The 22,324-nt window shown below is 37.9% G+C and overlaps 1 protein-coding gene and 1 gene segment (V, D, J or C); one reads left to right on the plus strand and one right to left on the minus strand.

The window, feature by feature from the left end:
* LOC118455025 (uncharacterized) overlaps nt 1-22,324 on the plus strand; it is a 48,424-nt gene that overhangs the window by 4,909 nt on the left and 21,191 nt on the right. Inside the window, exon 5 of the mRNA XM_087836151.1 lies at nt 6,174-6,177. Coding sequence (XP_087692277.1) covers nt 6,174-6,177 — 4 coding nt within the window. The remainder of the gene's footprint in view (nt 1-6,173; nt 6,178-22,324) is intronic.
* On the minus strand, nt 1,953-5,782 carry LOC102781106 (immunoglobulin lambda constant 6-like). The segment is given in 3 exon segments: nt 1,953-2,420; nt 2,494-2,802; nt 4,176-5,782. Coding segments are annotated over 3 exon segments (564 nt in total).

The following is a 22,324-nucleotide window of genomic DNA, read 5'->3' on the forward strand; positions in this document are numbered from 1 at the left end:
TGTTTATTCACATGAATGCAGGTTTGACTTTAGTGGTTAGTAATGACCAACACAACTTAAAAGTATATGTCAGAGATTTTTGGTGCAAATAGCACCATTCATGCAAAGAATATGGAAGAAATCACAGTTAAACAGTATTATAGGAATTTAAAGTTCATGAAGTGATCGTATGAGAACAGTTCAGCGCTGAGTCTCGGACATCCTGCTCGTATGAGAAGACAAACCACACAGAGACAGACTCAGAAACCGCTGAAACAAACAACTTATTGTTCTTCTCAAAACAAACATGAGCGGTTCACCTCACATGTTTTTATTTCACTTCCACTTGATCATGTTTTTACTTGCTCCAACTAAACACATGAAGTGAATTAATGATAAGTTTGGAATCAGGGCTTTCAGTATTTAGCTCATGTATGCTGGTGGAAAATTAGATGTCAGCGTCAAGAAATATTTCATCAACATTTGGTGTTTTCTGCCGCTTGTTTGAAGTATATTTATTTTTATTGTGCAGCTTTAACAAAGTCAGGTGTTTGAATTCATTGTAGTGTAGTCTTGACTCGTAGTCAGGACCATCTGTCTCCTTAACTACCAGAATACTTTTTAATTCATTTTCAAAAGTTAGCAAAAAATAGAAGTACGATTGATGAAATTAATACAGAATGTTTAGTAGAAAAAGTAAATATAGCATTCAGGGTAATTCAAATAAAATGACCATTTTTAAAAATTAAAACAATTTGACAGACTTCAAGCTGAACGAGATTCAGTTAAAAAGTTCAAAGTTCAAAAGCAATCCATGTTTGTTTGAAAAGCTAAAGGACGCTGCTGTGGGTAGCAGTGCTAACAGCTGCACTGATATCATGACATTGATCAGAGGCTTTAAACAATCTCACATGGAACACACAATGACACATAATTTACATAACTGATATATAGATATACAGAAACTGCAGGATATATATGTGCATGTGTAAAAAACCACACACAATCCAAAAAAAGCTGTCTAATATGATTAGTTAGATAAGTCTGTGTAGCAAAAGTGGCTATTTACTGGATCTCTGATCACAACCATCTCACAAAAGAAAAAAAGATTGCATTTGCAAAAATTTGCTTTCTTTAGAACAACCCCAATTCAACTTGTTTTTTCTGTGAACCATTTGGACATCTCAAAAATATATCAGTGGGTAAACAGGGTTTCAAGTCTCTGTAAAGATGAATTCTGTTACATCTTCAACCTAAGTTGGTGTAAAGATGATATCTTTTTTAAGACTGAGTCCAGAAAACAACATCCACGGATTCCTGATAGTTTGGTTCCTTTAGTTAGACAGTTTTTATTCTGTGTCCTTTAATAAGAAAACCACACTATCTGTATAAAGAAACATTTGATTTACGATGTCTGAAAGAGGACAGAGCTTAAAACTGGAGTTTGCTTTCATATGTTAAATAATATTTTAGGTCATAGAACTAATTGTTGTTGAATGACATAAACACGTTGGTGAGATCCACAAATGCATCTGCTAAATATGTCCTTTACAAAATGAAAACCAATCAAGGTGAACTCTAATTCTAATTTATTTTAACATTTACAATTTCATATTCAAATAAATATTGGGTCATTGTGTTTGACATTTTTATTGTATCGGGAAGGAATTTGTGATTTTGTGAGTGTACATTATGATTTTGAATATTTACTTCCACACTATGATATCGTGTGATGACTATGCAATCCCAATGATAGTGAACTAAAAATAAGGCTCAGACACACCTGCATGTTTTTTATCTAACAGATTTATGGTTTCATGTTCTCATCTTCTTTAAAATCCTGTTTGTATCTCATTAAACATTTGTTCTCCTTCTATCACTGGCCGTTGCCTATCAGCATATATTGGGGGTGCTGCTGTTTCTTGCAGTTTTCTGAAAAATTAAACTCAAACAAGCAAGATTTTTTTGTTTGCTTTATTTGGAATATTGCAGAGAAATACTTTGAGGAACAGACAACACTTTGTTTTAATTAAACAAATGCTATAAATGATGAATCATCTACTAGGGAGCTAATAATTCAGCCTTTTCTGTTTCAGCTCTTTTTTAATATTGAAATAAAAAAAGAAAGTAAAAAAACAACCAAAATGCTGCACTGTTACAGATTTTTCTAAATCCTGAGTGATAAACGATATAAAAAGCGATAAGCCAAGAAGAAGGAAACAGTCAGTCAGCTGCGTGTTTGCGGCTGCGTCTGATGAGCCTGAGCAGAGAGACTCCACAGCAGTACACCAGACTCTTCGTGATCAGCACCGTGTACACCAGGCAGAGCAGTTTTACTTGTTTTTGAGATACGGGATGTTCTGATGATGGACATCCTGTTAAAGTTTGATTGGTGGAAAGTGTATCTGGTGGAAGTTCTTTTGGTGGACTTTGAGAAACTCCTGAAACAGAAAAGTCACATTTGAGTAGCTGCGTAGCTAATTTCATGCTGAAAAGGCAACAAATTTTCATTACCTTCCTCTATTTGGCCCTCCACCGTCCCCCCCTCATGTGTGACAGAACAGCCATATGTATGTGAGTTCTCGTCTTGCTGATGGATCAACAAGATGCTGGCAGTGTAATCGGACTCTATGACGTCCAGCTGTTCTGTGTCACCAGGGGGCGACGCCAGCGGAGATCCGTCCTGCTTCTGGCTTTTCCAGGTGATCTTGACCACAGGAGGAACCATTTGTGAGGCCACACACAGCAGGGATCTCTTCTCCTCCAGATGATCACTGGATGCTGCTTGGTACACTGTCACCGAGGGCTTTTCTACCGGCGTAGCTGAAGTTTGACAGCAGACACAGAATTTCACTCAGTGTGACCTGACAGGCTTCATAATCACCAACCTACCCATCAGTGCCTATCGGCCGTGTAATGGCTCATTTTAAACACTTAACAATATTCAGATGATTTATTGTTATAATGCACAATGTAATATTAAATATTAAAGGCAGAATTATATTTATCAAAGTTAAACTGATTTCATTAACACACAATATTTAATACAATTAACTCCTTTGTCCTTTACGTCTCTTTTATCACAATTTTAAATTATAACAATACAATGTAACACATCTATAGATGTAAAAATAAATCACATCCTTCACATATCATTTGTACATTATTTTTTCTGTATATATTTGAGGCATATAGTTTGTAATTATTCTAAAACTGTTGCAAATAAGATTTCATATATACGATGTGAATATTTGTATATCGGTTTTTATAATATATCAGAATTTAATTGTATCTTTGTTTTCATAATGATTTTATATTTGGCATCTATAATCTCTTAAAATATATAATTAAAGTTAGTATATACATATTACAGTAATTTCATCTGAAAACATTTATGAAGAAATATTTGTACAGGGGATTTTTTAAATCTATATTGCGATTAATGTAACTAAATATTTTGTCATTATAATGACATTAAAATGACATTTAAGAAATTTCCAGTATGCACAGAGAGAGAGACCAAAACATCATTAGATCAGAAACTTCAGAACTTTTTTCATTGTGTTCACATAAGACATAATTTTTTCATGTAGTTAAACAATAGCAATTATTTGAATATGTGAAACATAGCTTAAAGCCCTCAAAGGATACACAATCAATTCTATATAATGCACTACATGTAATGAAATACTGAATTACATAGCTTATTATATAATTTCAAAACTTTTCTTATTTTAAGTATGATGTCAAGTCCTAAATTTCCAAATTACATCTACTATAATATTAAGTCAGTAGTCATTAAACTTTCCTTAAATGTGTCTTAAGATTCAAATATGAATAACATTTTATTTATAAGCTTATGACTTACTGTAAATATGTCCACAATGTTCAATTTTAATGATTTTCTTTCACAAATACCAGTGAATCTGTTATCTTTTTGAGCTTAATATAAAAAAATAAATAAAAAGGTCTTGAAATTTCTTAGCTAAGGATTAGTTGTAACCCTGCTCACATCAGACTTTTAGGACTTTTCACGCTGAAAACCCCCCAGAAAAGAATGAATACCTCACATATACAGTGAGATTCACATTTTTTTTTCGACCTTTACAGAAACACATTTAAAGTCGAACTTAAACTGGCTTTGAACAAATTGTCATTTTGAACGCTGTAAGGAAAATTAATTCATTTGTTCTTACCTGTTACGTACAGTTTAGCTCCAGAGCCAAAGATCATGTCCCCTCACACAGTGACACAGACCAGTACAAAAACCTGTCTGATGTTGAATGTGACAGCTGAGGTGAAGCAGTGTCATTCACCGATCAGACGTAACATTATGACTCTGCCTGATTTTGTGTTGGTCCCTCTTTTGCTGCCAAAACAGTCGTGAGGCATGGATTCCACTCGACCCCTGAAGATGTGCTGTGATATCTGGCACTGAGATGTTAGCAACAGATCCTTGAAGTCTTGTAAGTTGTGAGGAAGGACCTCCATGGATCACACTTGTTTGTCCTGTAGATCCCACAGATGCTCAGTTACTGGTCACTGTTTCTTCCTTTGACGATTTTGACAAACTGACCACCCGCAGGAACACCGCACAATCTTTTCTGCTTCTAACACACCAACTTGAGGAGAAAATGATTACTTGCTCCTTAATACATCCTACCGACTAACAGGTGCTGTGATGAAGAGATAATCTTGTCACCTGTCAGGGGTCGTATTGTTATTTCTGTTTAGTGTAATTCAGCTCGATGATTTGGTTCAGTCGAGATAAATTAATGTTGTAAAAACTGCATGAATCTGAATATTCTGCATAACTTCTGCCTCCAGATGATGAGCTACCTGAGCTGACCTTTGTTTCACAAGTTTCTTCTTGTCCAAACAGCAGGTTGGCAGTTTTCCTACAGAATTAAACTTCTCAACAATGTTTTGATGGAGTAGCACTGTAACAGGATTCATTTGCGGTGGCAGGGTGAAGTCTGTGGCTCAGCTGCACAAGAGTTCAGGGGCAGTGTCAGGAGAGCCTGGTGGACACATCTGACATCGATTGTCTGGAATCAATGAACGGTCTGCAAAGATAAAACTGTGCAAATAAGTCACTTTAACTGCACCAGCCGACCCATCTGAGTGTGTTTTGGGACCTAGAAACAGCCAACAAGTGTTACAATATCAGTATGCACTTTGGTCGTCCTCTGGTTTCTAAGAACAAATATCTGTCCAGCTAAATGGTTTCTTCTGTTTGTTCAAAATTATAAACATAAGCAGAGACAAAAAAAAATCTCCTCAGACAAAATACAAACTTGCTGCATGTTTTGTAGTTTAACTGCCTGCAAATCTAAGCATAATTATAATGACGAGTCCTCATGGAAATGTAGAGAACCAGCACATGACAGCAATGACTGTAAAGGAAAAGAAACCAACCTGTATGCTCTGTGCAGATGTGCAAGGTTACAGAAGCAAGAGTTGGACAATCAAAGCGACCAAAAAGACACCAAAGCACAGCTTGCACTCGCGGATGTGATGTAACTTTTAGAGTTGGCTGACATTCATGAGGATGACAGTAATAACTATAATGTTACTAATGGACGTCTTTGGACAGTTGGCTATACTTTGAGAATCCTGGATTTAAACTGTTGTTTTTCATTCATTTCTTCTTTTTTTTTTCAAAGCCATATGCTTTCTGGTTTCTGGAGCTGTGATCACTGTGTGGTGTTTGGTTTTCCCTCAGTTGCTGATCACCAGCTGTTCTCGTAGAGGAATATTGCTTCTCCAAAAAATATAGACACTGTTTGATTTTTGTCAGAAGAAGATCATCTCTGTGGATTTTTACAGTCTGCTGTTTTTGACCTGAATGTGAACACACACAACAATTTTATCTGATACTCCCAATTCTATCATCTTTTGAATCTTCTTGGATTTATTTTGGTCTTGATTATTTTTACTTCTTAGATAAATAGAATACAAACTAGTTGTTATGGTTTCAAAGGTGATGCCTGCGTCAGTGTGTGTGTGAACCTGAGCTGTGGTCTGCTGCTGTTCCTTTGATGGTTTTTGTTCAGTCTGCAGGGATGTTTTGTCACTGTGAGAGCTTTGAGCACAGGAGCAGTAGTAGATGGCTGAATGAACGAGGCTAACTGCATTTATCTCCAACTCACAGCTGTTCTCGTTTTTCACAGCTGAGAAATCTTTTTTCTGAGCATGGTTGTAGTCACTGTTGACTTCACCAGTGCGCATGTTAATATGAAGAATCACTCTGAACTTATCACCGTCTTTCTTCTGGTACCAGTGCACATAACTGCCACTGCACTGGGCAGTTCCACAGCTGAAGGAGACTTTTTTGCCAGGTGTCGCAGTCAAAGTTAAATCTTTCTGGATCAGCTCTGCAGCCATGGTAACCAGCGCTGCAAAGACACAGAGAGAAAAATGTCAGTTTGATGGTGTTTCTGACATGTAGTTTTTGTTGGGTTGAAACTCACCTAAACACAGGCAACACAGAGCAGCAGCTGGGTGGAAAAGCATTGTGTGAACCGCTGTGTTCAGTGACGTTTGTGATGCTTTGATAGAAACGAGGCCAAACAAGGACAGTTTATATGATCAGACGAGGACCACGTGTTTCTAACAACTCCTAAAACCTCCCGTTAACTGCTGCAGCTGTCAGTGCTGCTGCTGAGTGACAGCTGAGGCGTTTGTTGCAGTTTTCCACTGAGACTGAGGTTTGCAAAACACTAACCTTCAAATATAGAGGGGAATTTATTTATTATTTCAGTCGTATCTTTTCACTTTCTATGAAGTCAGTCAACAAAATTCCTTAAAACTGTGATGACTTCAAAACTAAAAATATTTGTTCCCACAAACACAAACTGAGGAACATAAAGGGACTTGATGTAGTCTGAAATATTTTTGATATATTTCCCAGTACTCCCAGTTAGCTCTCAACTTTAATTACAAGTACTAATTTTATTCTTTGATGTTATGAACATTTTCATTTGTATAATTTACATACTGAAATTTTTGTCTGTTGTCTCTCAGACTGAGACGGAGCTGTGGTTTCTTGCTTTTCCTCTGATGGTTTTTGTTCAGCCTGCAGGGATGATTTCACACTGTGAGTACTTTTGTAACAAGAGCAGTAGTAGATGGCTGAATGAACATCTTTAACTGTTTTTAGCTCCAAAGCCCAGCTGCCCTGATTTTTCACTGCTGAGAAATCGTTTTGCTGAGGGTGGTTATAACCTTGATTTATTGCACCATTGCTTATACCAATAGAAAGAAGCATTCTGAACGAATCTCTTGTGTCTTTCTTCTGGTACCAGTATACAACAGTACTGCTGCACTGGTCAGTTCCCCCACAGCTGAAGGAGACACTTTCTCCAGCTCTCCTGGTCAGAGTTAAATCATTCTGTATCAGCTCTTCAGCCACAGTAATCACTGGGGTGGAGACACAGGCAGGTTAGTATGGCAGTGTTTGTTACAGATGGTGGACTCGTGTTTGAATAAAATCACTCACCTGAACACAGACAGCACAGAGCAGTCGCTGGGAGGAAAAGCATCATGTGCAGTGATGGTTTCTCTGGTGTACCTGGAGAGAAGTAGAGCTCCAATGTTGCTGAGGCCAAACAAGGATGACTTATAAAATCACACAAGTACCACGTGGTTTCTAATAGATGCTCAAACCTCCCAGCAGCTCCAGCAGCTGACAGATAAGACTGCTACTGATATACACTGAAGCTTCTGTGTGGTTTTAAACTGGTAAATAAGGCACAGGTAAATCTTGTGTTGTTATCCTGCAGATAAGGTAGAGACCCTATTTACATTATAAGAAAAATAAGAATAGTCTCCTTTTAGGAGTTTGAGGATTGATTGATGGTGATTTATCCCCATCTGCTGGTGAAAAGGTTGTATTAAGTATCATCTTAATACTTCAATAATCACAGAGAAGCTTCATTATATTACTAAAATTATTCACCCAGTTTGCTTCATACACATATGAACTTGAGTGACACTCCATTCTTAATCCATAGGGTTTAATATAATGTCTGCCCACCCTTTGAGGCTATAACAGGTTCAACTCCTAATGGAAGACTTTCCAAAAAAAGGCATCCCAACATTGTCCGCACAAAAGAACAGCCATCCATTTGCTTATCCGTTTCAGGGTCGCAGGGGGCGCTGGAGCCTATCCCAGCTGTCATAGGGCTAGATGCGGGGTACACCCTGGACAGGTCGCCAGTCTATCGCAGGGATAACACACCGAGACAGACAACCATTCACGCTCACATTCACTCCCGCATTCACATCTATGGGAAATTTGGATTGACCAATTAACCTATCCCCACAAACTGCATGTTTTTGGACTGTGGGAGGAAGCCGGAGTACCCGAAGGGAACACGCGCAAACACTGGGAGAACCAAAATGTTTTGGTATCCTGCAGCATTAAGAGTTCCTTTCACTGGAGCTAAGGGGAATAAACGGCTGAAAAGCAACCCCACACCATAATCATCCCTTCAGCAAACTTTACACTTGGCACAAGCGTGATTTGTGCAAAACACCTGACTTCACTAGCTGTTACAGGTAGGAGTCATGCACATGTCACTGCGGATCAGATTACCTGTGGATTATGTCCTCTGAAACCTCCGATTGATTGCTAGTATGTTTGTGTGGCATATGTTTAATTATTTTACTTGGTAGTAAACAATAATGATGGGCAAAGTAAGGTTTCGTGAGATACTGAAACAATTGAAACATTTGTGCTGGAATCGTGTTGAGGCTTCAAAACAATCTGATTGTCACAGTCCTGGGTTGGTGACCCAGTGTTTTGTGTTTTGAATTATTAATAGTCTTTGCTTTCATTATTATTTAGAATTTATAGTCTCTTGGTTTCTGTGCTCTTCCATTGATCCATGTTTCCTCTGTCAGTCATGTGTTTGTTGTCTTTGTTAATGTTTTCAGTTTACTTCCCCTTGGTCTCATGTTTGATTACTCCCAGCTGTGCTCTCCTCCTGTGTCTCATTCCCTCGTTATCCCTCAGTGTATTTAAGCCCTGTGTCTTCCTCTGTTTGTTTACTGGTTTGTATGTGTATCACCCATGACATTTCCCATGTTTACTGTGGTCCAGGTTTTCTGTTCCTTTGTATTATTTTTGTAAGTGTTCCGAGTTTATGTTTTCAGTTTAGTTATGGCACGTTCTGTTTTTTTTTTTTTTTTGTCTAAACAAATAAAAGCTTGTTCACAGTTATATTCGTTGTCGATGTCTGCATTTGGATCCTATGTCTCTCCACTGGCCATCAGTACAACTAGAAGAGGCTGTTCTGTGAAACAATGACACAGACAAAACTCCAAACTATACTATACTATTATTATTACATCAGACTGTCAGTAATTATGATTAACTATGATTAACACGTTTTTAGAGAAATCCTAAAACATTGCAAGAAAAAATTCAAATAAGCAGAGAACAGACTGCTGTGTTCACCACACAGGTTTACAGATGTTTTTTAAGCTCAGTCGGTTTGTTTCTTCCTCACAGCCCTCAAACTTTGGATGTGTTTGGTTGACTTTTAAGTTTTCTAGATGTCCGTATCATCAGGTTTGTTCTACACACTGGCAAGAAAAGCTAGAATATATATATATATATATATATATATATATATATATATATATATAATATATAAATGAAAAAAGATTTAAATACTTCTTTATAAAAAGGTAACGTTTATTCCATTCTGACCAGTTGTAACAGTCAATTTGATCAGAACATTTTAAAATCTTCCTCTGGTGAACGACCTCTGAACCATGAAGAAACGTCACTTCCCACTGCTGTGGATGCTGTGTGTCCTGTAACACTGTGTGATGTTTTTTTTACTGTGAGTCTGGAGTTGGTGTCATAGCGAAGCTGCTTGTCTATGAGATATTCTCAGCTGAAGCATCAGTGGGAATAAAAAAACAAAAAGAACTTAACTTGTTTGCCATGGAAACTGTTCAGAAGTAGATCAGCTGTATTTAATGGATGTGTCTAACATTTCTTTTAACAGTATAAATATTCTTTATGACTGTGCACTATGCGAGTAACAGGTTATATTGAGGATGACCTCACTTAATGCAGGAAATGACATTTAAAAGTGAAAAAAACAACAACAGAGCAAATGGAATCACAGCTGAAAACTGTTTTTGAAATCCACATTTGTAATAATTAGAAGTGGTAATATCAAAAACACTGGTTCAGTAATTACAAATGACTGTGGTGCAGTGTCTGGAAGCAGCAGGTACACCACCTGTTTAAACTGGGGCACGAAAACCTCATTCAGTCATGGTCATGTGACCTGGTTTTTTTGAACCAAGCTTCGGAGCAGTGGGTTTAAACATCTCTGCTTCACAAGCTCGACTCAGTGCCAGAATATTGGTTTCGAGCTTCCCATCCCCAGTAAACAGGTGTGTTTACAGGTTGTAGCTGCAGAAGAAGCCTCCTATTGGCCAGTTTGCTTGCAAATTGGGCGACTCACTTTGATCGGTATGTAACTTTGATTTGTCGCCATCTTAGCATTTCTTCTTTCACAGTCATCTTTTTTCTGTAAATGCTAATTCTATGACGCATTACAGGAAGTCTGGGCCTGAGTGGATGGCTTGAAAGCTTTTGCAGCAGAACTGCTACTGCTTCTGTGTGCTGCTGCTTTGTATTTTTACCTTGTTTTGCCTTCTCACTAGATCTGTCTGCAACACTCTTGTTCAGATTTTTAGAAAAGCCTTTGAGCCCTATGTGGAATACAGAGTGGGGCAAATTGTCTGATTTTTAAGGAACTTATTTGCAAATTATGGTTCAAAATAAGTATTTGGTCACCTACAAACAAGGAAGATTTCTGGATCTCACAGGCCTGTAACTTCTTCTGTAAGAGACTCCTCTGTCCTCCACCTGCTACCTGTATTAATGGCACCTGTTTGAACTCGTTATCAATATAAAAGACACCTGTCCATAAACTCAAACAGTCACACTCCAAACTCCATTATGGCCAAGACCAAAGAGCTGTCAAAGGACAACAGAAACAAATGTGTGACCTGCACCAGGCTGAGAAGACCGAATCTGCAATAGGTGAGTAGTCTGGTGTGACGAAATCAACTGTGGAAGCAATTATTAGAAAATGGAAGACATACAAGACCACTGATAATCTCCCTTGATCTGGGACTCCACGTATATCTCACCGCATGGGGTCAAAATGATCACAAGAACAGTGCACAAAAATCCTGGAACCACACAGAGGGACCTAGTGAATGACCTGCAGAGAGCTGGGACCAAAGTAACAGACTACCACCAATAACACACCACGCTGCCAGGGACTCAAATTCTGCAGTGCCAGACGTGTCCCCCTGCTTAAGTCAGTACATGTTCAGGCCTGTCTGAAGTTTGCGATAGAGGGCATTTAGATGATCCTGAAGAGGACTGGGAGAATGTCAGTTTTAGGTTTTTTTTTAGACCAACATTGTATTAATTGGAAAAAACTCATTGCATATTATCCCAAACATATTTTTCACTTATACTTTTCTAATACTGTGTTAGATGATACAAAGCTTTTAAGAGCAAAAACATGATTATAACCAACTCATCATTACTATATTATGTAGAGCTTCATTAAATGTGTCACTTTAATATGATTTCTTCAATATTTGTACAATAAACATTTACTGTCAATGTTTTGTTACTTCTTTTAATCATCACTAAATTGATGTTTCAAACACTTGCATGTTAGAAGTTCTCTTGGTGGTGTATGTTCTTTGAACAAAGTAAGCTTCTATGAAAATATGACAATTTATTTTATACCAATAATAAATTTTGTCTTTATATCTTTGATATCCTGGGATTTCTTAATTTTTTTTTACCCTCGAATCTTTGCTTACATTCAGCCACACATTCACTGTTGTTACATGAACCCTGGTATTCTCATCAAATATGCATGTGGGTTTCTTCATATCATATTTTCCAGAAAATTGTGCCTTCATCATTTTGCCCTTACATAATTTTTTGAACCAAGCATTACAACACCAGGCATGCAACAACAAATAATACAAGACATTTTTTACCTTCTTTAAATATACAGAACAACATATTTTGGATGCAACTGCCTATTTATTATTTACTAAATAAAACACTAACCTTTGACAAACAAATGTTTTCTATACTTTACCTAATTTTCTGTGTTAATAGCCCTTAAAGATGACATTTGTAAATATGTACACAACCTGGAGTAGAAATGTTCCTTAAAACATGTTGTATTAACCATGCTTTTCAGTTTCATTTCATAAACACAACACTGTTGTATGTATTTACAACTCTTTATTAATATTTTGTTCATATAAACAATACACTTTTAAAACCTCTTTAAACTATAACTTTTTCAAACCGTTGTAAACTTGTTGTAATCTGTGATCTATCATTACCGTATTTTACAGAACACTTAACACACACAAAATCACAAATGCTTTTCTTTCACTACTGACAATCTGTTTTTTCCATTTCAGTAATATGCTTGCCTTTGACTTTTATCTAAACACTAACCATGGCCTTTTCCAGATCTTTATCAAATGGCCTCCACATCTGTTTCAATATGCAGGGTTTCTCCACTTTCTAACAGTAGCTCCATCTGACTGGACGTGTCAGTAACACCAATACAGTCACGTCAGTCTGTCTTCTTTTGTCTGTCAAAACACAAGAAACTACTTAGCATTGTAACCTTTACCTTTTTTCACCCAAAAACAACTACAATATGGTTCTCACGTTCAATACAATACACGTTCTCCCTAAATCCCCACCTCTCACACATAACACATTATGTTATCTTACACAAACACATACACACACACACACACACACACACACGTGTGTGTGAGTGTGTGCAACATTATACAATATATAGACTATTATGTCATATTTTCACCTACAGTAACCTGGTATGTATCAACATTTCAAAACCATAATTGTAGACATTGTGTTCACATCACATTGCTATTACATGTTGATACAAACTTATAGCTTCTTCATACCCCAATCTTTGTAAAAGACGTTGTGTGCAGCTCTAGTCCATTGGTAGACTGTTTCACCTTTACATGAGAAACCTTTATTTGGTCTCCCACATGACACTGCTCAATAGCTGCCACGCCCCACATTCAGACTCCCACGGTGTAACCATCCTGACACCACACAAACTACACAACATTTGCTCATTAGTAATACAAAAAGGTCACTTAGTACCAAAATCAAAGCCATGACCTAATACAATCTGCTGCTCGACCACCAATCTCAAACATGACACATTTACTTTCACTGCTTTTGGTATCACACTTCAGTTGCACCATTACCTGCTTTAGCTGCAGATTTCTTATGGGAACTTCTTGTTTCCCTGAGAGCATCTTCCTCACTGCAGAACATAGTAAAGTGCATTACATATAATATCACTTACAGTGAATGTATACATCTGTGACAGCACTTTCTTTCTTCAATACTCTGTTTATATTCTGTTATTGTTTTTTTTGATGAAAATTCTACAAACACCATGTACAAAATCCTTGGATATATAATACATTTAATAATTTTCTAAAACACTTGCAACACTTGAAATGCAAATGACAAAATAATAGTGATGATCATATTCTCACAATTTAGTGTTTGTTGGACGCCAAAAAATATTTTTACTTGTAAATAAATAAAAATTATTTCTTTGAAAACCTAAACCAATATCAATTCTGATAGAACGACAAATACTTACCTCCACGACCGCCCCTTGTACTGTCATAAACCCCCTGCGGTTGAGCTCATCTTCAGACTCATTACAGGGGCAGGAGAGTGCGGAAGATCCCCCGCTTTTGCAAAAAGATTTTCTGCAACTGGAAGGGCAGGTGCCCTGAAAATCTGGGTCCGCAGTGATATTGGGTGGCTGTAGCTCAGGTGGCAGAGCAGGTCAGCCACTAATCAGAAGGTCGGTGGTTCGATCCTAGGCTGCCTCCTGGCTGCATGCCAAATATCCTTGGGCAAGATACTAACCCCATATTTGCCTACTGGTGGTGGTCAGAGGGCCCGGCAGTGTCCGGGCTACAATGTAGCTTGCCATCCCCAGTGTGTGAATGGGTGAATGACTGAATGTAGTGTAAAGTGCTTTGGGGTCCTTAAGGACTAGAAAAGCACTATACAAATGCAGGCCATTTACCATTTATCACATAAGGAGTAGCTGGGCCTCTCAGTTCATACCCACAATCATATACGAGACCCCCTCTTGGACTTTTGAGAACTCATTAAACTTTGTTATTTTTAGTACCATCTCCCCATCAATGATGGCTGCCAGCTTTTTAAGCTTTGCAATGAGTGGTTTAGCCTCTCCCTCTTTCACATCCCAGGTGATCACCCTGAGCTGATCACACATTTTCAAAGCCCGAATATGTAATGGTGGGGGCTGGAAGTAAGGCATCTCAGGCCAGTTCCCAATTAATTTCATCAAAGCCATTCTGAAAAAAAAAACAAAAAAAAAACCCCACATTAACAGGTTAATACATTTCTGCTGGATCCAGTTCTGATATAACACCTGTTACTTTCATGTCATCTCTTTGCATCTTGATATCAACAAACAAATTATTAACCCCAAAAACCCTATGTGTGTTTCTAAAGATCCTGCTCAAAAACTATATCCCACAAATTACAACAGTATTTCTCCTAAAATACAAACAATCTTTACAAAATGTTGATCTCAAAATAAACTTCACACTTATCTGTTATGTGACAGCTGTGTGCAGGCAGGAGAAGGACCCAAAGTGCAGACTCTGGAGACAGAAAGTAACTCAAAACAGCTTTAATGAACTCAAAAGGGTAACAAAACTAAGAATACAAAATACACCTACGCAGACAAAGCACGTACAACACGTAAAAACTCAGAAGCATGTACAAACTTCAAAACACGTACAAAACACAACAGAAGTGCTCCAGGATGCTAGGGACAGTGTTGAGCTTTTGTTACCTTGTGGCTACACAAGCCAGCAAGTACCAATGACCAGATTTGGAGTGTGGTAGTAACAGGTAAATTAACATTTTTTTAAAATTATTTAAATATATATGAGTGCTTGTGTATAAATTAGAGATGGACCGATCCGATATTACGTATGAGTGTGGTTCTGATACTGACGTAAATTACTGGATCGGATATCGGAGAGAAATAAAAAATGTAATCAGATCCATTAAATATCAAAAAAGCACCTCACAAAACTTGCGACACGGCGTAATTCGGCTCATAACCGTAGCACGTCGGAGCAGTATGCATCACGTGATAGAGCGGCTGTGTGTATTTGTAGCCTCGCTACCAATCTGGCATTTCATCTCCGGAGGTTATCCCAGAGAGAAGTAAAGCAAGCGTGTAAGTTCATCTCTGAATTTTTGTAAAGCATTTCCACGCAGTGGCGTGTCTAGAAAAATTTTGTTGGGGGGGCCAGGTAGGGGCATAGATTTGGAGAAGGGTGGCAGATGTAATTGGCAGATAATGTTAAAAACAATTCTACCAACCGTTAACCATAATTCAATAACCCTATAAACCTAATAACTGAATGCGCTTTTAACTCTTATTAGAATGAGATTTTAACCACTACGGTGCAAAGTTGTTAGATACTGCGTTGATAAAGTACAAGAGATACAATCAGTCAGTGATTTATTCAGCAGTCAAGGACATCAATATTTGCATAGTATTTTTACTGACGTGTAGTGCACATATGTTTTGGGCAAAAACATTTTTGAATATTAAAATACGAACATTTTTAACATACAATTGCCAAATTAGCCAATGCAAAACCAATGCCTATTAAAAAATAAGATAATCTTCTCACAAACTGGTGTTTGATTTTGAAACAGGAAAAAAGTGGGGAAACAAATGAAAAGACTAACATTTGAATAAAACCTGAAAGCAAGTAAATACTTTATATGCTGCCTTATGGTAAACTTTGGTAATATTGATGTATAAAGAAAAACACTGGCTGATGATGAAATACAGTCAGCTGGCATGGTGACACTGCCAGTATTAACCTGCAGGGCTGGACTGGGACAAAAAATTGGGCATTTTCACTACAGACCAGCCCACCAGGTATTAAAGCCATAAAGCCTTTGAATGAAAACAAATGCTGTTGTGACAGTGATGTACACTGTCTTGTTGGTAAATGTATGATTTCTATACATTTTACGTCAGATAAAAACTTCAGATAATTATTTAATAAAAGCTAGATATTTTAAATGAGAATAAGAAAGAAAAGTATTTCTTTGTGCCCCCCTCTCCCTGTTGATGCCCTACCTGGCCCCCTGGCAACACTTTCTAGACCCGCCCCTGCACAGTTACCAGCTGTCAGCTACTTAGAAAAGGATCCTGGTGTTATTTGTCTCTCAGAACCAGTTCGTAACTTCCCTTCAACTCATTCATGTCACCTAAAAGGTAAACCTGTTTCTCCATCACCTGTTCAGCTCTGATGATTCAGTAAGGACATCTCCTGGTTTCATCTTCATGTTTCCCTCTCACCACATATCCAAACCGATATCATGACCAGCAGCTTTTACAGCTGTGGCTCCAGCAAACATCAGCTGATACTAGAAATTAATATTAAATAAATTCTAACAACAGCTGATCAAGCTTAAACGTGCTGCTGTTGTTTAGCGCGACATTCGCTAGTTTCCTGTTTCTGGCGCAAAGTGGGCGATAAATAAAGCTGAATAACTCCAGCTTTGTGTCTTTTTCCCTTCTAGCTAAAGTCCGGGACAAACTGCATCTCTTCTCAGCTCAATACCAAACGCATAATATTTTCTCTGAATGAGGGACCATTCCATTTTTTAAGGAGCCGTTGGCAACTCTACTAACTAACCTTATGAATAAAATAAACTTCACTATCAGTAACATCATAGCAACCGAACAGCTGTATAGAAACTCCATCATGCTAGCTCACGCAGTACGAGTTATTGTAACTGACAGTAAAAAGTCAGCACAACGAAAATAAACTCCACCTAAACTTGGTTTATATCTGACCCAGATAGACTGCAGGTCATAACTTCTTACCTGAAGTTCAGTTCACCTGATACTCGGACCGGCGGCTGCCTCGGGTCTCTCCTCCTCCTGCCTCCCCTTCCCTCATCCACCTGTTGCCTCTGTGGAAGCTCCGCCATAGCCACCACCAAACAACTGAGTTATTTTTACAAATCGGCCAGCATCTGGCCAATCCACCACCTCTCATTGTTCATGCAGTTACAAAAAAAATAAATAAGTCATCAGCCCACCGTGCAAATGTCTGATGGCTAGTCCAGCTATGTTAACTTGTTAATCTTTCGCTGAAAAATGTTTTCTGCGGTGCTGTCTTTTGTGCTTGGCTCTCCTACCTTTGCTAACATGATGCTCATAGTGCAGAAGCCGGTGCTGCATTCACTTACCCTCGGATATCTGAGCTTCACTGTGAAACCATAATGGTACATTTGATATTTCATTCAATTTTAGTGTTTTAGCTTTGGGGTGGCACCTGGGGTGTCCCCCCCAGGCCACCCCGCTGGACACGCCACTGTTCCCACGTTAAGCTTCACAACCGATATATGGAGCAACTGCCTCTTCTCTCTCCCTCCCTCTCCTGCTGCTACTTCAATCATGAAACTGATTAATGATCAGTTGATCGGCTTTTCTGTCGCAAGTCCGTCTCTCTTCTTTGTTTTTGGCCCACTTTGTGCCAGAAAGCGGAAACCAGCGGCTGAACAACAGCAGCACGTTTAAGCTTGATAATGTTATGTGAAGGCTGTGTGCACGCAGGGGTGGTGATATGAAGGACCCAAAATGCAGACTCTCGGAAATCAAAGGTGAACTTAAATACAGCTTTAATGCTGAACTCCAAAAAAGTTCAGAACACAGACACACAGACAGACAGACAGAACACACAGCAAAATAAGGGTAGATCGCGACAATGACAAACTGAAACACAGGGCTTAAATACATAGAGGGAGACAAGGAAGCGTAAACTGAACACACTGAGATAAGACAGAGACCTTCAAAGTAAAACAGGAAACACATAACACAGACTGAACAAAAGACACAGACTCACATGCAGGCACTACAACAGAGGGAACAGAGATGTGGGACCAGGGCAGACACAGACACTGACTGGACACGGGGATATAGCAGACAGGGGAGACAGCAACTAAGGATTACACAGAGACAAACCATAAGACATGACTCTAACGAAAACCCAAAGACTAGAAATTATAAATAATATAATAAACTCAAAACCCTGGGTCAACGACCCAGGCATCCTAACAGATAAGCTGTTGTTAGAATTTATTTAATATTACTTTCTACACCAGGATCTTTTTCTACGTAGCTGACGGCTGGTAACTGTCCAGGGGCGGATCTAGCAAAGTTTAGCCAGGGGGGCCGATAGGGCATGAACAGGGAAAAGGGGGCACAAAGACATACTTTTCTTTCTTATTCTCATTTAAAATGTCTAGCTTTTAATAAATAATTATCTGAATCGTACACTCAAAGTTTTAATCTTATGCAAAATGTATAGAAGTCCATTACTGCATATAGTAACTGTTAAGTCTAATATACCCTAGTAAGCTATAGTACTTTTTCCTTTGGGAAAGTACCATCTGTGCAGTCTGCAATTCTGTTGAAGAAAGATGTTGAATCTATTTAATTATTCTTGAAAAATAATTTATTTCTGTGAATTTTTCCCCCTGCATCAAATTAAATTTGATTACATCGATTAAGCATCATGAGGTGGAGGGTGGTTCCCTATTTTTTTTTTTTTACTGGGAGTTTGCAACCCTATTAGTTAGGTTGCTTAATATTTCTGCTAAGTACTCTTTAAAATACCAGAATAGGGAGGATGGTGCAGGTTTAAGTTTATTAAGTTGATCAGTATTTCTGAACTATGAAATATTTTGGGCGCAGTGTATTTTTTACATACAGGTATAACAGAATAGCTTTAGTGTTGTTGTTTATTTAAACTTGAGTATAAACTTATACAAAATGCAGCAAGATATTAAAAAAAACAGTTTTATTGATTAAAAAACACACTATATCGGATTCATATCGGTATCGGCAGATATCCAAATTTACGGTATCGGACATAAAAAGTGGTATCGTGCCATCTCTAGTATAAATACACAAACAATACACATATGCTTTCAATTGTGTAATTTAAGTGATCTAGGTAGCTCTGTTCAGTTAACGCTAGAAATGTGTTTTGGAGTTTGTACATGCTTTGTCTCTAGGGGCCACCGTAAATATTTATATATAAACATATATAAATAAAACCACTTGTTTTTACATTAGTAATTCCTTTTGTGCATAATTTTATATTATTGTTAATTAATTAAAGCAACAAAACAACCCGAGGACAACCCTTTTTAGTGAGCCGAGCCGAAAGAGCCGGTTCTCTAAAAAGACCCGAAAATCCCATCACTACTTTGTAGTAAACAATAGTGATGGGGAAAGTGAGGTTTCGTGAAACACTGAAACATTTGTGCTGGAATCGTGTTGAGGCCTCAAAACAATCTGAATGTCACAGTCCTGGGTTGGTGACCCAGTGTTTTGTGTTTTGAATTATTAATAGTCTTTGCTTTCATTATTATTTAGAATTTATAGTCTCTTGGTTTCTGTGCTCTTCCATTGATCCATGTTTCCTCTGTCAGTCATGTGTTTGTTGTCTTTGTTAATGTTTTCAGTTTACTTCCCCTTGGTCTCATGTTTGATTACTCCCAGCTGTGCTCTCCTCCTGTGTCTCATTCCCTTGTTATCCCTCAGTGTATTTAAGCCCTGTGTCTTCCTCTGTTTGTTTACTCTATGTGTATCACCCATGACATTTCCCATGTTTATTGTGTTCTGTGGTCCCTCAGGTTTTTATGTTTCAGTTCCAGGTTTCTAGGTTCAGGTTTTTGTTCTTTTGTATTATATTTGTAGGTGCTCCCACTTTTTTATTTAGTTTAGGTTTTATTCACGCTCTGCTTTTGTTTGTTTCCTGTCCCCGCTGCAAATAAAAGCGTGTTCACAGTTGGGTCCTATTTCTCTCCACTCCATACGTCTGCCAAGGCAGCCGTGACACTGAAACCATCTCCACAGTGATACATGCTGGCCAATTTGGAACAGGGCCTTCAGTACAACTTGAAGACACTGTTCTGTGAAACAATGATGCAGACAGGCAAAAGCTCCAAACAAAACTACTTATTACATCAGACTGTCAGTAATTATGATTTTTTAGAGAAATTCTAAAACATGGCAAGAAAAACAACAAGCTGTGACTGTAGTGATCAGTGTGCTTCAGCAACATCCTCCCTCTGTTAACATTCATGATAGTCACAATAAATCCATTTATAAAGTCAAACATACAGAGAACAGACTGCTGTGTTCACTGTAATAACCACACAGGTTTACAGATGTTTTTTTTTTGTTTTTTTTAGCTCAGTCGGTTTGTTTCTTCCTCACAGCCCTCAAACTTTGTGTTTGGTTGATTTTTAAGTTTTCTAGATGTCTGTGTCATCAACTTTGTTCTACACACTGGCAAGAAAAGCTAGAAGCTGGCACAGTGTTAGGTTTTAATATATATATATATATATATATATATATATATATATATATTAATAAATTAAAAAAAATATATATATATAGTCAAATGAAAAAAAGACTTAATTCCTTCTTTACTAAAAGGCAACGTTTATCCCATTCTGATTAATCGTAACAGTCAATTTGATCAGAACATTTTAAAATCTTCCTCTTGTGAACGACCTCTGAACCATGAAGAAACTTCCCATTGCTGTGGATGCTGTGTGTCCTGTAACACTGCGTGATGTTTGTTTACTGTGAGTCTGGAGTTTGGGTCATAGTGAAGCTGCTTGTGTTGTCTATGACATATTCTCAGCTGAAGGGTCAGTGGGAATAAAAGAAACGAAAACAACACAACTTGTTTGTCATGAAAACTGTTCAGAAGTAGATCAGCTGTATTCATGTGTTTTTCTAACATTTCTTTTAACAGTAAAATATTCTTTATGACTGCGCACTATGCGAGTAACAGGTTACAGTGAAGGAAATTACATTTTCTCTTAAAAGTGAAAAAAAAAACAACAACAGAGCAAATGGAGTCACAGCTGAAAACTGTTTTTAAATCCACATTTGTAATAATTAGAAGCAGTAATATCAAAAACACAAATTCAGTAATTGCAAATGACTGTGGTGCAGTGTCTGGAAGCAGCAGGTACACCACCTGTTTAAACTGGGGCACGAAAACCTCATTCAGTCGTGGTCATGTGACCTGGTATTTTGAACCAAGCTTCGGAGCAGTGGGTTTAAACATCTCTGCTTCACCAAGTCAATTCAGTGCCAAAACACTTGTTTCGAGCTTCCCATCCCCAGTAAACAGGTGTGTTTAAGAGTTGTAGCTGCAGAAGAAGCCTCCTATTGGCCACGTTGCTTGCACATTGGGCGACTCAGTTTGATTGGTATGTATCTTTGATTTGTCGCCATCTCAGCATAAGTTCTGTCACAGTCATCTTTTTACTGTAAATGCTAATTCTACGATGCATTACAGGAAGTCTGGGCCTGAGTGGGTGGTTTGAAAGCTTTACAGCAGAACTGCTACTGCTTCTGTGTGCTGCGTTTACAGAAGTGCTGCTTTGCATTTTTTGCCTTGTTTTGCCTTCTCACTAGATCTGCCTGCAACACACTTGTTCAGGCTTTTAGAAAAGCCTTTGAGCCCTATGTGGAATATATGGAAGCATCATATTGTACTGAATTATCAACTTAGAGCAGTGGTATGTATAATCATTTAGAATAGTATTATAAAATTATTAATTTGTTTTGTGTTCGTACATTTGGTTTCTGAATGTTTGATATGTAGATTTGCTTTCGTGTTACAATGAGTTGGTGATTTTTCTGTACATGTCCTCATCTGGCATCCCATTCACCCTCTGGTAAGATACAGCTGTGAATTTGCAGTACATGTACAACTGAATCATTTCTTCTTTACATATGATATTTTTAATAGCTGTCAATAAACTGTTGTTTTATACTGAACCACATCTCTATCTGAAGTATAGTTCACCCGAGATCCTTCTTGATAATTATTATAGTTTCTAACTAAATATTCGGTGAAATTCCCAGGACAGCATAGTCGGATTTTCCCTATGATTGTAAACACTTTGGAGCTCCTGCGACACCATTCTAGTGTGACATGTGTGACATCACTGGTTCTTTGCTCTCTTCCTCATTATTCTCACCTCCTTGTGTTGTCGTATTGTCTATAATGTAATGTTTCTCCATAGTTCATGGTAAAAACCTGTCCAGCTGTTCTGTCCACTCTCCTGCCACCAATTAGATGG

Source organism: Neolamprologus brichardi, chromosome 23 (assembly GCF_056152115.1).
Source record: "Neolamprologus brichardi isolate AB-2024 chromosome 23, ASM5615211v1, whole genome shotgun sequence".
Lineage (NCBI taxonomy): Eukaryota > Metazoa > Chordata > Actinopteri > Cichliformes > Cichlidae > Neolamprologus > Neolamprologus brichardi.